Raw genomic sequence first — 13352 nt, 5'->3', positions numbered from 1 at the left:
ACTATTTTCCAAACTACAGTACAAATAGGTATCTTTTAAGATGCCAGCTTTCTAAATAATACCTCTGTTTTTCAAAGAAAATACCTAAAGAAGACAAAGAAGTCACTAATGGTAGAATTGAAGGCATCAGCCAGGGAGATGCTTGGGGGATCCTCTCCAATGCAAAGATTGTAGACATTTATCTGCTTATTTCAGCAACCCCCAAACCCCTCTGCTTTGTACACAAGGCCCCTCAGATGCCTGCTTTTCATAAGTTCAGGAAGGACGCGAGGCTTCTTTCCTCTTGGTAAAGAAGACACAGTGCATTTGAGTGGAACTGAGTGCGTGCAGTTCACCAGCTAGTGAGCCACACCTGACTTGGATATTTTACAGAGAGAAGATCCAAAACAACTGGACGGGTTTGCACCTCTGGAGCTAGTCACTGAGCCATACTTCTTTTAATATTTTTGTCAATCACGCTCATTCCCTTAGGTGTGAGGTGGGCACAGATAGCTGGTCGCAGTGCAATGACACACCTGTGAAGTTTGCTCGTTTTCCGGTCACTGGATTGATTGAAGGTCGTTCCTATATCTTCCGAGTTCGAGCTGTGAATAAAACGGGAATAGGTTTCCCATCTCGAGTTTCTGAGCCCGTGGCTGCTCTGGATCCAGCTGAGAAAGCTAGACTTAAAAGTAAGTACTTTTCGTTTTTCAGGATCTTCTGTAAACCTTTTAAAAATGACTGCAGGAATCAGCTTCATTGCAACGTCGTTTCTCTCCCTTCCACTAGAGGGAGACAAGAACAAGAAATCCTGTTTTTCATCAGAAAATCCGAGGAGGAAAATCTCCAGAAAACATTGCCTTAGCCATTCTTTTAAGAGCTTTATTTTATTTTATTCAGAAGACTTTATGTTGTTAAACTGAGTTCCAGGCATTGTGTGTGGAATGAAGTATTAAAGCAAAGGGCCTGGAGACAATTTTTATTCCTGTTGTTATACATTCCAAAAATAGTTTTCTTTCTGGCTCAAGGTCTATTTCTTTACCTTGGAGTCCACGCTTAGAGCATTAATATTTCAGTACAGTGCGTCTCTCTGTATCAAAGGAAAAACAGATAGACAACATTATATCTGATCTATGTTTGAGTTCTCATATCAGATTCAAAAATAATTTGTTCAGGCCTGGTGCCATGGCTCACGCCTGTAATCCCAGCACTTGGAGAGGCTAAGGTGGGAGGATTGCTTGAGCCTAGGAGTTCAAGACCAGCCGGGGCAACATAGAAAGACCCCGACTTTACAAAAAGAAAAAAAAAAAGAAAAGAAGAAAAAAATGCCAGGTGTGGTAGCACATGCCTATAGTCCCAGCTACTCAACAGGCTGAGGTGGGAGGATCGCTAGAGCCCAGGAGGTCAAGTGTGCAGTGAGCTGTGATTGTGCCATTGCACTGCAGCCTGGTCAACAGAGCAAGACTCTATCTCAATAATAACAATAATATTTCAATATGTTTAGTCTCCAAGTCTTAATGTCAAAACCGTGGTACATGAATCATGCCCTATATTTGTTTCATGGAAACCCATATGACATCTCCAATTATAGGAAACATAAAATGGCATTACGAGACGTGTTGGATAGTAACATTTCAGTCTTATGCCAGGCTTCTCAACCTTGGCCCTACTGGCATTTTAGGCCAGCAATTCTTTGTTGTGGGAGGAGGTGGCTGGGGGTGTCCTGTTCATTGCAGGAGGCTGAGCAACATCGCTTGTCTCTACCCACTAGATGCCAGTAGTGTCACCTAAGGAGCAAAATCACCTATGTAGAGGACTGCTGGTCTATGCCACATCACAGTGTTATTCTTTACCTTCAGTACATGTAGTGGCATCATAAAAATCTAATTAAAATAACGTCACTGGCCAGGCACGGTGGCTCATGCCTGTAATCCCAGCACTCTGGGAAGCCAAGGCAGGTGAATCACCTGAAGTCAGGAGTTTATGACCAACCTGGACAACATGGTGAAACCCCATCTCTACTAAAAAAATACAAAAAATTAGCTGGGCATGGTGGCAGGTGCCTGTAATCCCAGCTACTCAGGAGGTTGAGGCAGGAGAATCTCTTGAACCCAGGAGGCAGAGTTTGCAGTCAGCCGAGATCGTGCCACTGCACTCCAGCCTGGGCGACAGAGCAAGACTCCATCTCAAAATAAATAAATAAATAAAATAATAATGTCACAGTTTCCCTGGCAACTGCGTCTCCTCAGGTTCCTTGATTGCTCTTCAGTCACTTTTCACCAACTCTCCGACTTCCTGCCCCCTTTTCTAAACTGGCAAATTCCATCTCATACATTCACGTACTCCTCTTTTATCAATTCCAATAAAAATAAGATTTGTCTGAATTGCAAATAAGTTATCTCCTTTACCACCTTTTTCTGTTTTTGTGCAAACTCTGGCAAAAACTCCCCTGGTTAATGCAGGACTAGAACCATTCTCTCTGATGTTTATGGGATCATACAAGTGAATTTTCGCTTTAACTTGGTACCCATATCATTCATTTTCCTTCCTCAGGATCTCAACTGATTTCCTTTGTAGATAATGTTTTTCAAAATGTAATGAGAAAAAATTGCTTTGCTAAGCTTTCCTGGAGGATCATCAACTCTCCTGTTTCATCTTCATCATGACAGATAAATAACTACTGGGCTTACAATTGTTCTGGAAATGTTTCTCCCAAATGCATGCTATCTCTTCAGAGGGGATGAGAAAGCCTACCTGTTTCGGGAAAGTCATGTCGAACAGTTAAATGAACACAGGTTATTTACCTAGCTTGTACAAGTACAGTTCCAGAAACATCTACTCAGCCAGTCCAGGCAGATTCTAGGCTCCAGCAGATTACGAGTCCCTTAAGGACAAGAACTGTGTTCCCCACAATGCCCTCTAAGTGTTGGATAAGATTCATAGGAAAACACATAAGTCTACTAGTAACAATCCCAGTTGTGACTAATCTAGCCACTTTCCCAATTCATCAGTGCAGCTGGTAAATTGCACATTTGTGAACGTCTGTGATTTTTATATTTGTCTCTGTTCAGGTCGCCCCTCAGCACCCTGGACTGGGCAGATCATTGTTACTGAAGAAGAACCTTCAGGTAAGAAGTCTGGTTCCCCAAGATACTGTTGCTGATGTTTTGCTAGCCAGTTCAACTTTTGTTGTAGAGGGTGCAGTGTGCATTGCCTAAGACGTTTTGGGAAGAACATTCTAAAATATCTGGAGTTTTAAGTAATATTGTCAGAGAATCCCATTTTATTTTAAAAGCTTTGTTGAGGTGTAAGTATCATGCAGTTAAACTGCAAAATGTAACATGTACAATTTGATAAATTTTACACGTGTATATATGAAACCATCACCATTATCAAAATAATGAACATATTTATTGCCCCTAAAATTTACCCCTGCCCCTTTGTAATTCTTCCCTTTCATGTCTCCCCCCATCTCCAGCCATCACTGATCTGCTTTCTGTAACTATAGTTTACATTGCCTACAATTTTAGATAAATTGAGTCATGTTCATTTTTGTCTGTTTTTCTTTACTCGGCATGAGATTTACCTGCATTGGTGTGTTTATCAATTCATTCCAATGTATTTATTCATTCACTGTTTTAAGCTTCTATGAACATTCTTAACTGTTGCTGTGGATATGCTTTCATTTCTCTTGCATAAATACCTAGGAGTTGAATGGGTGTGCTATACAATAGGTGTATGCTTAATTTTTAAAGGAACTGCCAACTGTTTTCCGAAATGATTGTACCATGTTACATTCCCACCAGCACTCCATGAGACTCCCAGTTTCTCCCACATTGTCACTAGCGCTTAGTGTGGCCAGTCTTTTTAATTTTAGCCATTCTAGGGGGTTCCTAGTGGCACTTCTTTGTGGCTTTATTTGCATTTTACTCATAATGTCGAGCATCTTTTCATGTGTTCATTGGCCAGTGTTTGTGACACTGGGCATCTTTCTCAAATCCAGGTATTTTTCCTGTTTTTTCCCCCCTGGAAATGTTATAGCATTAGTTTTTACATTTCACTCTGTGACCCATTTAAAATTATTTTTTTCTATATTACAAGAAGTAAGGGTCTCAATTACTACTATCATTTATACTTGCATATGGCTATTAAATTATTTCAGCAATATCTATTGAAAAGATTATTCTTTACCCAACGAATTTGTCTTGGCATCATTGTCAAATTCAGTTGATTAAGTATTTGTAGATTGATTTCTGGAATCTCTATTTTTCTTTCCCCTTCGTCAATGCCATACTGTCTTTATTACTATAGCTTTTCTGAGCTTCATTTTTTTCATATATAAATTTTAGCATCTTAAAATAAGTATAAGTCCTCTAATCCTGTGTTGGCTTTTCCCCCCAAAGTTGTTTTGGCTATTCTGTCTTTACATTTCTATATACATTTTAAATTTAGCTTATCAATTTCTACAAAAACATGTTGGGATTTCAACCTAACAGCATCGAGTCCTTTGATTTATGAACATATCCTGTATTTCCATTTATTTAGCTTTGCCTTAATTTCTCTGTTAGTGGTTTTAGTGTGCAGGTCCTGCACATTTTAATAGATTTAATCTCAAGTATTTCATATTTCTGATGATGCTGTAAATGGTATTGCTTTTTACTTTAATTTGCTTTTAGAAAGAAACTAGTATAAAGAAACACAATTTATTTTTGTGTATTGATTTTGTGTCCCACAACCTTGCTAAACTAATTTATTAATTCTCATAAACATTAGGGGCTTTTTTCTGAAATTTGTTATGGATTTTCTGCCATACAGGATTATGCCATCTGTAAATAAACATAAATCCTTTTCTATCTGGATACTTTTTATTTCTTTTTCTTTCCTTATTGTTCCATCTAGAACCTTTAGTATAATATTGAATAGAAGTGGTAGACTGGTCATCTTTGCCTTTTCCCGATCTCAGGGGGAAAGCATTCAATCTTTCACCATTAAGCCTAACATTAAGTGTAGGGCTTTAAAAAAAAAAAAATATATATATATATATATATATATATATATATATATATATATAATTGCACTTTAGGCTCTGGGGTACATGTGTAGAACATGCAGGATTGTTGCATATGTACATACATGGCAATGTGGTTTGCTGCCTCCATCCCCCATCACCTATATCTGGCATTTCTCCCCATGTTATCCCTCCCCAGCTCCCTACCCACCACTATACCTCCTCTATTCCCCTCCAACAGACCCCAGTGTGTCATGCCCCCCTCCCTTTGTCCATGTGTTCTCATTGTTCAACACCTGCCTATGAGTGAGAACATGCGGTGTTTGATTTTCTGTTCTTGTGTCAGTTTGCTGAGAATGATGGTTTCCAGATTCATCCATGTCCGTACAAAGGACACGAACTCATCATTTTTCATGGCTGCATAGTATTCCATCATGTATATGTGCCACATTTTCCTTGTCCAGTCTATCATTGATGGCCATTTGGGTTGGTTCCAGGTCTTTGCTATTGTAAACAGTGCTGCAATGAACATACTTGTGCATGTGTCTTTGTAACGGAACCATTTATAATCCTTTGGGTATATACCCAGTAATGCGATTGCTGGGTCAAATGGAATTTCTATTTCTAGGTCCTTGAGGAATCTCCACACTGTCTTCCACAGTGGTTGAACTAATTTATACTCCCACCAACAGTGTAAAAGCATTCCTATTTCTCCACAGCCTCTCCAGCATCTGTTGTCTCCAGATTTTTAATGATTGCCATTCTAACTGGCATGAGATGATGGTATCTCAATGTGGTTTTGATTTGCATTTCTTTAATAACCAGTGATGATGAGCATTTTTTCATATGTTTCTTGGCCTCATATATGTCTTCTTTTGAAAAGTGTTCATGTCCTTTGCCCACTTTTGAGTGGGTTTGTTTGTTTTTTTCTCGTAAATCTGTTTTAGATCTTTGTAGATTCTGGATATTAACCCTCTGTCAGATGAGTAGATTGCAAAAACTTTTTCCCATTCTGTTGGTTGCCAGTTTATTCTAATGATTGTTTCTTTTGCTGTACAGAAGCTCTGGAGTTTAATTAGATCCAGTTTGTCTGTTTTGGCTTTTGTTGCCAATGCTTTTGGTGTTTTAGCCATGAAGTCCTTGCCTATGCCTATATCCTGAATGATTTTGCCTAGGCTTTCTTCTAGGGTTTTTACGGCATTAGGTCTTATGTGTAAGTCTTTCATCCTTCTGCAGTTAATTTTAGTGTAAGGTGTCAGAAAGGGGTCCAGTTTCTGCTTTCGGCACATGGCTAGCCAGTTTTCCCAACATCATTTATTAAACAGGGAATCCTTTCCCCATTGCTTGTTTTTGTCAGGTTTGTCAAAGATCAGATGGTTGTAGATGTGTGGCATTGCCTCTGAGGCCTCTGTTCTGTTCCATTGGTCTATATCTCTGCTTTGTTACCAGTACCATGCTGTTTTGATGACTGTAGCCTTATAGTATAGTTTGAAGTCAGATAGCGTGATGCCTTCAGCTATGTTCTTTTTGCTTAGGATTGTCTTGACTCTGCGGGCTCTCTTTTGGTTCCATATGAAGTTTAAGGTGATTTTTTCCAGTTCTGTGATGAGGGTCATAGGTAGCTAGATGGGGATGGCATTGAATCTATAAATTTCTTTGGGCAGTATGGCCATTTTCACAATATTGATTCTTCCTAACCATGAACATGGAATGTTTTGCCATCCATTTGTGTCTTCTCTTATTTCATTGAGCAGTGGTTTGTAGTTCTCCTTGAAGAGGTCCTTTACATCCTTTGTTAGTTTAATTCCTAGGTATTTATTCTCTTTGTAGCAATTGTGAATGGCAGTTCGTTCTTGATTTGGCTCTCTTTTAGTCTGTTATTGGTGTATGGGAATGCTTGTGACTTCTGCACATTGATTTTATATCCTGAGACTTTACTGAAGTTGCTTATCAGTTTAAGGAGATTTTGGGCTGAGATGATGGGGTCTTCTAAATATACAAATGCATCGTCTACAAATAGAGACAATTCGACTTTGTCCTTTCTTAATTGAATATGCTTTTCTTTTTCTTGCCTGATTGCTCTGGCTAGAACTTCCAATACTATATTAAGTAGGAGTGGTGAGAGTGGGCATCCTTGTCTAGTGCCAGATTTCAAAGGGAATGCTTCTAGTTTTTGCCCATTCAGTATGATATTGGCTGTGGGTTTGTCATAAATAGCTTTTATTATTTTGAGATACCTTCTGTTGATATCTAGTTTATTGAGAGTTTTTAGAATAAAGGACTGTTGAATTTTGTCGAAGGCCTTCTCTGCATCTATTGAGATAATCATGTGGTCTTTGTCGTTGGTTCTGTTTATGTGGTGGATTACATTTATAGACTTGCGAATGTTGAACCAGCCTTGCATCCCCAGGATGAAGCCTACTTGATCGTTATGGATAAGCTTTTTGATGTGCTGTTGCAATTGGTTTGCCAGTATTTTATTGAAGACTTTTGCATCTATGTTAATCATGGATATTTGCCTGAAGTTTTCTTGTTTTGTTGAGTCTCTGCTGGGTTTTGGTATCAGGATAATGTTGGTCTCATAAAATGATTTGGGAAGGATTCCCTCTTTTTGGATTGTTTGGAATAGTTTCAGAAGGAGTTGTACTAACTCCTCTTTGTACGTCTGGTAGAATTCGGCTGTGAACCCATCTGGACCTGGGCTTTTTTTGGTTGTTAGGCTATTAATTGCTGCCTCAACTTCAGCCCTTGTCATTGGTCTATTCAGGGTTTCAACTTCTTCCTGGTTTAGGCTTGGGAGGGTGCAAGTGTCCAGGAATTTATCCATTTCTTCCAGGTTTACTGGTTTATGTTCATAGAGTTGTTTGTAGTAATCTCTGATGGTACTTTGTATTTCTGTGGAATCTGTGGTGATATCCCCTTTATCATTTCTTATTGCATCTATTTGATTCTTCTCTCTTTTATTAATCTGGCTAGTGGTCTGTCTGTTTTGTTGGTCTTTTCAAAAAACCAACTCTTGGATTTATTGATTTTTTGAAGGGTTTTTTGTGTCTCTATCTCCTTCAGTTCTGCTCTGATCTTAGTTATTTCTTGTCTTCTGCTAGCTTTTGAGTTTTTTGATCTTGCTCCTCTAGCTCTTTCAATTTTGATGATAGGGTATCTATTTTAGAGCTTTCCTTGCTTCTCAAGTGGACACTTATTGCTATAAATTTTCCTCTAGACACTGCTTTAAATGTGTCCCAGAGATTCTGGTATGTTGTGTCTTCGTTCTTGTTGGTTTCGAAGAACATCTTTATTTCTGCCTTAATTTCATTATTTATCCAGTTAACATTCAAGAGCCAATTGTTCAGTTTCCATGAAGTCCTGCGGTTCTGAGTTAGTTTCTTAATCCTGAGCTCTAATTTGATTGCACTGTGGTCTGAGAGACTGTTTGTTATGATTTCCGTTCTTTTGCATTTTCTGAGGAGTGATTTACTTCCAATTATGCGGTCAGTTTTAGAGTAGGTGCGATGTGGTGCTGAGAAGAATGTATATTCTGTGGATTTGGGGTGGAGAGTCTGTGGCTGTCTATTAGGTTTGCTTGGTCCAGATTTGAGTTCATGTCCAGGATATTCTTGTTAATTTTCTGTCTCGTTGATCTATCTAATATTGACAGGGGAGTGATAAAGTCTCCCACTATTATTGTGTGTGAGTCTAAGTCTCTTTTTACGTAGTTAAGAACTTGCTTTATGTATCTGGGTGCTCCTGTATTGGCCGCGTATGTATTTAGGATCATTAGCTCTTCTTGTTGCATTGATCCTTTTACCATTATGTAATGTCCTTTTTTGTCTCTTTTGATCTTTGTTGGTTTAAAGTCTATTTTATCAGAGACTAGGATTGCAACTCCTGCTTTTTTTTTTGTTCTCCATTTGCTTGGTAGATCTTCCTCCATCCCTTTATTTTGAGCCTATGTGCATCTCTGCATGTGAGATGGGTTTCCTGGATACAGCACACTGATGGGTTTTGACTTTTTATCCAATTTGCCAGTCTGTGTCTTTTGATTGGAGCATTTAGCTCATTTACATTTAAGGTTAATATTGTTTTGTGTGAATTTGATCCTGCCATTTTGATGCTAGCTGGTTGTTTTGCCCGTTAGTTGATGCAATTTCTTCATTGTGTTGATGCTCTTTACCATTTGGGATGTTTTTGGAGTGGCTGGCACTGGTCGTTCCTTTCTGTGTTTAGTGCTTCTTTCAGGAGCTCTTGTAAGGCCAGCCTGGTGGTGAAGAACTCTCTCAGCAATCGCTTGTTCGTAAAGGATTTTATTTCTCCTTTGCTTATGAAGCTTAGTTTGGATGGATATGAAATTCTAGATTGAAAGTTTTCTTTTTTTTTTTTTTGAGACGGAGTTTCGCTCTTGTTACCCAGGCTGGAGTGCAATGGCGTGATCTTGGCTCACCGCAACATCCGCCTCCTGGGTTCAGGCAATTCTCCTGCCTCAGCCTCCTGAGTAGCTGGGATTACAGGCATCTGCCACTACGCCCAGCTAATTTTTTGTATTTTTAGCAGAGACAGGGTTTCACCATGTTGGCCAGGCTGGTCTCAAACTCCTGACCTCATGATTTACCCACCTCAGCCTCCTAAAGTGCTGGGATTACAGGCATGAGCCACTGAGCCTGGTCTGAAGTATTCTTTTATAACACATACACCTAGTGCTAAATATTTTTTTCTAGGTACTCTTTTAGCTATATTTCACACATTTTGATCTATTGTGTTTTCATTTTTATTTTGTGCAAAATACTTGCCAATTTTTTGATACCTTCTGTGATACATGGATTATTTGGAGTATGTTATGTAGTTACTAAATATTTGCAGATTTCCCAGGTAGCTTTCTTTTATTTGTTTTTAATACTACTATAAAAATTAAATAGAACATATTTTATATTATTTAAATCCTTTTAGATTTATTGAACTTGTTTTATGCACCAGAAAAATGTCTATCTTGGTAAATATTTAGTGTGCACTTTAAAAGCATTGTATTTTTTTTTTTTTTTTGAGACAGAGTCTCGCTCTGTCACCCAGGCTGGAGTGCAGCAGTGTGATGTCGGCTCACTGCAACCTCTGTCTCCCAGGTTCAAGTGATTCTCCTGCCTCCTGAGTAGCTGGGATTACAGGCACATACCACCATGCCAGGCTAATTTTCGTATTTTTATTAGAGATGGGGTTTCACCATATTGACCAGACTGGCCTCGAACTCCTGACCTCAGGTGATCTGCCTGCCTCGGCCTCCCAAAGTGCTGGGATTACAAGCGTGAGCCACACATGCAGCCAAAAAGCACTGTATTCTGTTATTGTTGAGTTTTATAAATATTAATTAGATCAAGTTAGTTGATAGCATTACTCAAGTCTTTTAGATCCTTAATTATTTACTGTTACTAATATCTACTTGATCTATCAATTACTGAGAGAGTAATAATGAAATATCTGACCAAATGGTGGATTTATCTATTTCTTCTTGCAGTTCTACCAGTTTCTTCATATATTTCAGGAGTGTTATTAGATGCATTAACATTTTTATTACTGTATCTTCTTGTGAACTGACCAGTTTATTATTATAACATGACTTCTTTTACCCATGGCAGTATTTTTTGCCTGGAAATCTACTTTAAATATAGCTATTCCAGCTTTCTTTTGATTAGTGTTAGCATTAGTGTTAGTGTTAAAAGTTTTGCTTTTAGCCTATGTATGTTTTTATATTAACACTATGGGTTTCTCATAGGCAGAATATAGTTGGGTCTTGCTTTTTTAAAAATCTAAATTGCTAATTTTTTCCTTTTAATTGGAGTGTTTTAACCATTTACATTTCATGTGATCATTGCTATGGTTGGATTTAAATTAATCATCTTGCTGTTTGGTTTCTATTTATTCTACTTGTTTCTTTTTTTATCTTTTTCTACCTTTTTTGGATTGAGCATTTTTTTATTATTCCATTTTATCTGTGTTCTCTCATTGGCTATGATTTTTTGTTTTGCTTTTTAGTAGTTTAGAATTTATAATATACATCTTTTCACAGTCTACCTTCCACTAATATTATATTACTTCATATGTAGTGTAAGAATTTACAACAGTGCATTTTTTTTTTTTTTTTGAGACAGGGTGTCACTCTGTTGCCTAGGCTGGAATGCAGTGGCATGACCATGGCTCACTGCAGCTTTGACCTCTTGGGCTCAAGCAATTCTCCCACCTCAGTCTCCCAAGTAGCTAGGGCTATAGGTACACAACACCATACCTGTCTAATTTTTGTATTTTTTTGTGGAGATGGGGTTTCACCATGTTGCCCAGGCTTGTCTGAAACTCCTGAGCTCAAGCAATTCACCTGCCTTGGCCTCCCAAAGTGCTGGGACTACAGGCATGAGCCACTGTGACTGGCCTGCAATGGTGTTATTCCATTTCCCACTCTTAGCCTTGGTACTGTTATTGTCATACATTTTATTTGCATATTTATTATAAACTTCTCAATATGATATTATTATTTGACTGTAGTCAGTTATCCTTCAGAGATATAAAATATGAGAAAAATGGTTTTATTCACTCACATTTTTATCATTTCCATTGCTTTTCATTTCTTTGTATAAATCCATATTTTCATCTGATATGATTTTCTTTCCACCCGAAGCACTACTTTGAACATTTCTTGTAGTGCAGGTTTGTTATCTGAAAAACCTCTATTTACTTCCGTTCTTGAAACATATCTTCAGTGAGTATAGAATTCTAGGTTGACAGATTTTTTTCTTTCAGTACTTTAGGAGCTTTGCCCAGCATAGTGCAGATCTACACTACAAGAATGATTGCTTTTATTCTTATTTTTGTTCCTCAATATATAATGTGTCTCCTTTTCCCTATCTGCTTTTAATATATTCTCTTTATCACTGGTTTTTTCGCATTTGATTGTTATATACATTGCATAGTTTTCTTCATATATCTTGTGTTAGGGTTTGCAAGTTTCTCCAATCTGTTTGTCTGTAGTTTTCATCAGATTTGGAAATTTTTCATCATTATTTATTTAAATATTTTTTCTGTACCCCATTATTTCTTCTTGACCTCTAGAATCCCTATATTTCCAGTCTCCTCTCTCCCTGCCCGATAAGACCAACTTTACTGTAGCTGTAAACTAAAATTGTCCTAAACTTTACTAAAACTGTAAACTCATCTCCACTGGGACCTTGGCTCCTGCCTATCTGCTCATAGGATTTTGTGCCCCACTTCATTTTCATCTCTGAGCCAGGGTAAATCCTGCTTTTGGAGAGTTCATGTGGCTCTAAACTCTAGATGCTCTGGGAATTCTGGGATCTGAGTGCTTCTGGAAGTTTGTCCTTGCTTTCACCCTAAAACTCTTGACCTGGCCTCAGAACTATTCAAAGATAAGAACAATGTCCTAGATTCCTTAGCTCTGTATTCTAAATGAACAATGGGGCTGGCTGCAGTGGCTCACACCTGTAATCCAAGTAATTTGGGAGGCTGAGGCGGGAGGATCACAACAGCTCAGGAGTTCAAGACCAGCTTGGGCAACACAGGGAGACCTCATCTCTACAAAAAAAAAAAAATTTTTAATTATGTAGGTGTGGTGGTGTACACCTGTGGTCCCAGCTATTTGGGAGGCTGAGGTGGGAGGATTACTTGGGCCCAGGAGGTCAAGGCTGCAATGAGTCATGATCGCACCACTTGCACTCCAGCCTGGGTCATAGAGTAAGACCCTGTCTCAAAACAAAACAAAACAAAACCCTGTCTCAAAACAAAACAAACAAACAAACAAACAAACAAAAAACCCTCCTCAATGGCATTTGAAGAATGAATGAATGAATGATGTTTTGGGGGGAATTTTAGAGACAAGATACTTCTTTATACTGTGGAACCATCATTAACTCTTCTTTCAGGAGGAGAGCAGCATCTGTGGCTCTCTGTGTGTCCTGGGCTACCCAGAATGTGTGCTTCTCATTTTTCCTTGTTGTTTTTCAGAGGGTATTGTGCCTGGCCCCCCGACAGATCTCTCTGTCACTGAGGCCACCCGGAGCTATGTGGTGCTCAGCTGGAAGCCCCCTGGCCAGCGTGGTCATGAGGGCATTATGTACTTTGTGGAAAAGGTAAGACTCTAGAATCAACATGATCTCATGCTACCTCCTAATGATTTCTTTAGAGAAGTAGAGGTTATATTCCCAGAGAGAATGGAGGAAGGAGCATGTCCTGAACTCACTAGATCTTTATAAACTGTGAACTCTCTAGAACTCTATAAACTGTGAACTGTATAGAACAAAGTATATGGCACAGAACTTTGCCTGGAAATCAAGGGGTTTATGGGTCCCCAAGACTCACCCATTGACTCCTAAGA

General features: G+C 38.6%; 1 protein-coding gene across 2 annotated transcripts in view; it reads left to right on the top strand.

Moving 5' to 3' along the window:
- LOC105713173 (myomesin-1) overlaps positions 1–13352 on the top strand; it is a 165670-nt gene that overhangs the window by 72810 nt on the left and 79508 nt on the right. For both annotated transcript variants that reach the window (XM_064379368.1, XM_064379369.1), the window contains exons 12-14: positions 472–671; positions 3051–3107; positions 12983–13107. In XM_064379368.1, coding sequence (XP_064235438.1) covers positions 472–671; positions 3051–3107; positions 12983–13107 — 382 coding nt within the window. The remainder of the gene's footprint in view (positions 1–471; positions 672–3050; positions 3108–12982; positions 13108–13352) is intronic.

Source organism: Aotus nancymaae, unplaced genomic scaffold, assembly GCF_030222135.1.
Source record: "Aotus nancymaae isolate 86718 unplaced genomic scaffold, 86718_ANA_hifiasm-v0.15.2.pri h1tg000020l, whole genome shotgun sequence".
NCBI lineage: Eukaryota > Metazoa > Chordata > Mammalia > Primates > Aotidae > Aotus > Aotus nancymaae.
This window is presented reverse-complemented; position numbering and strand designations above follow the sequence as displayed.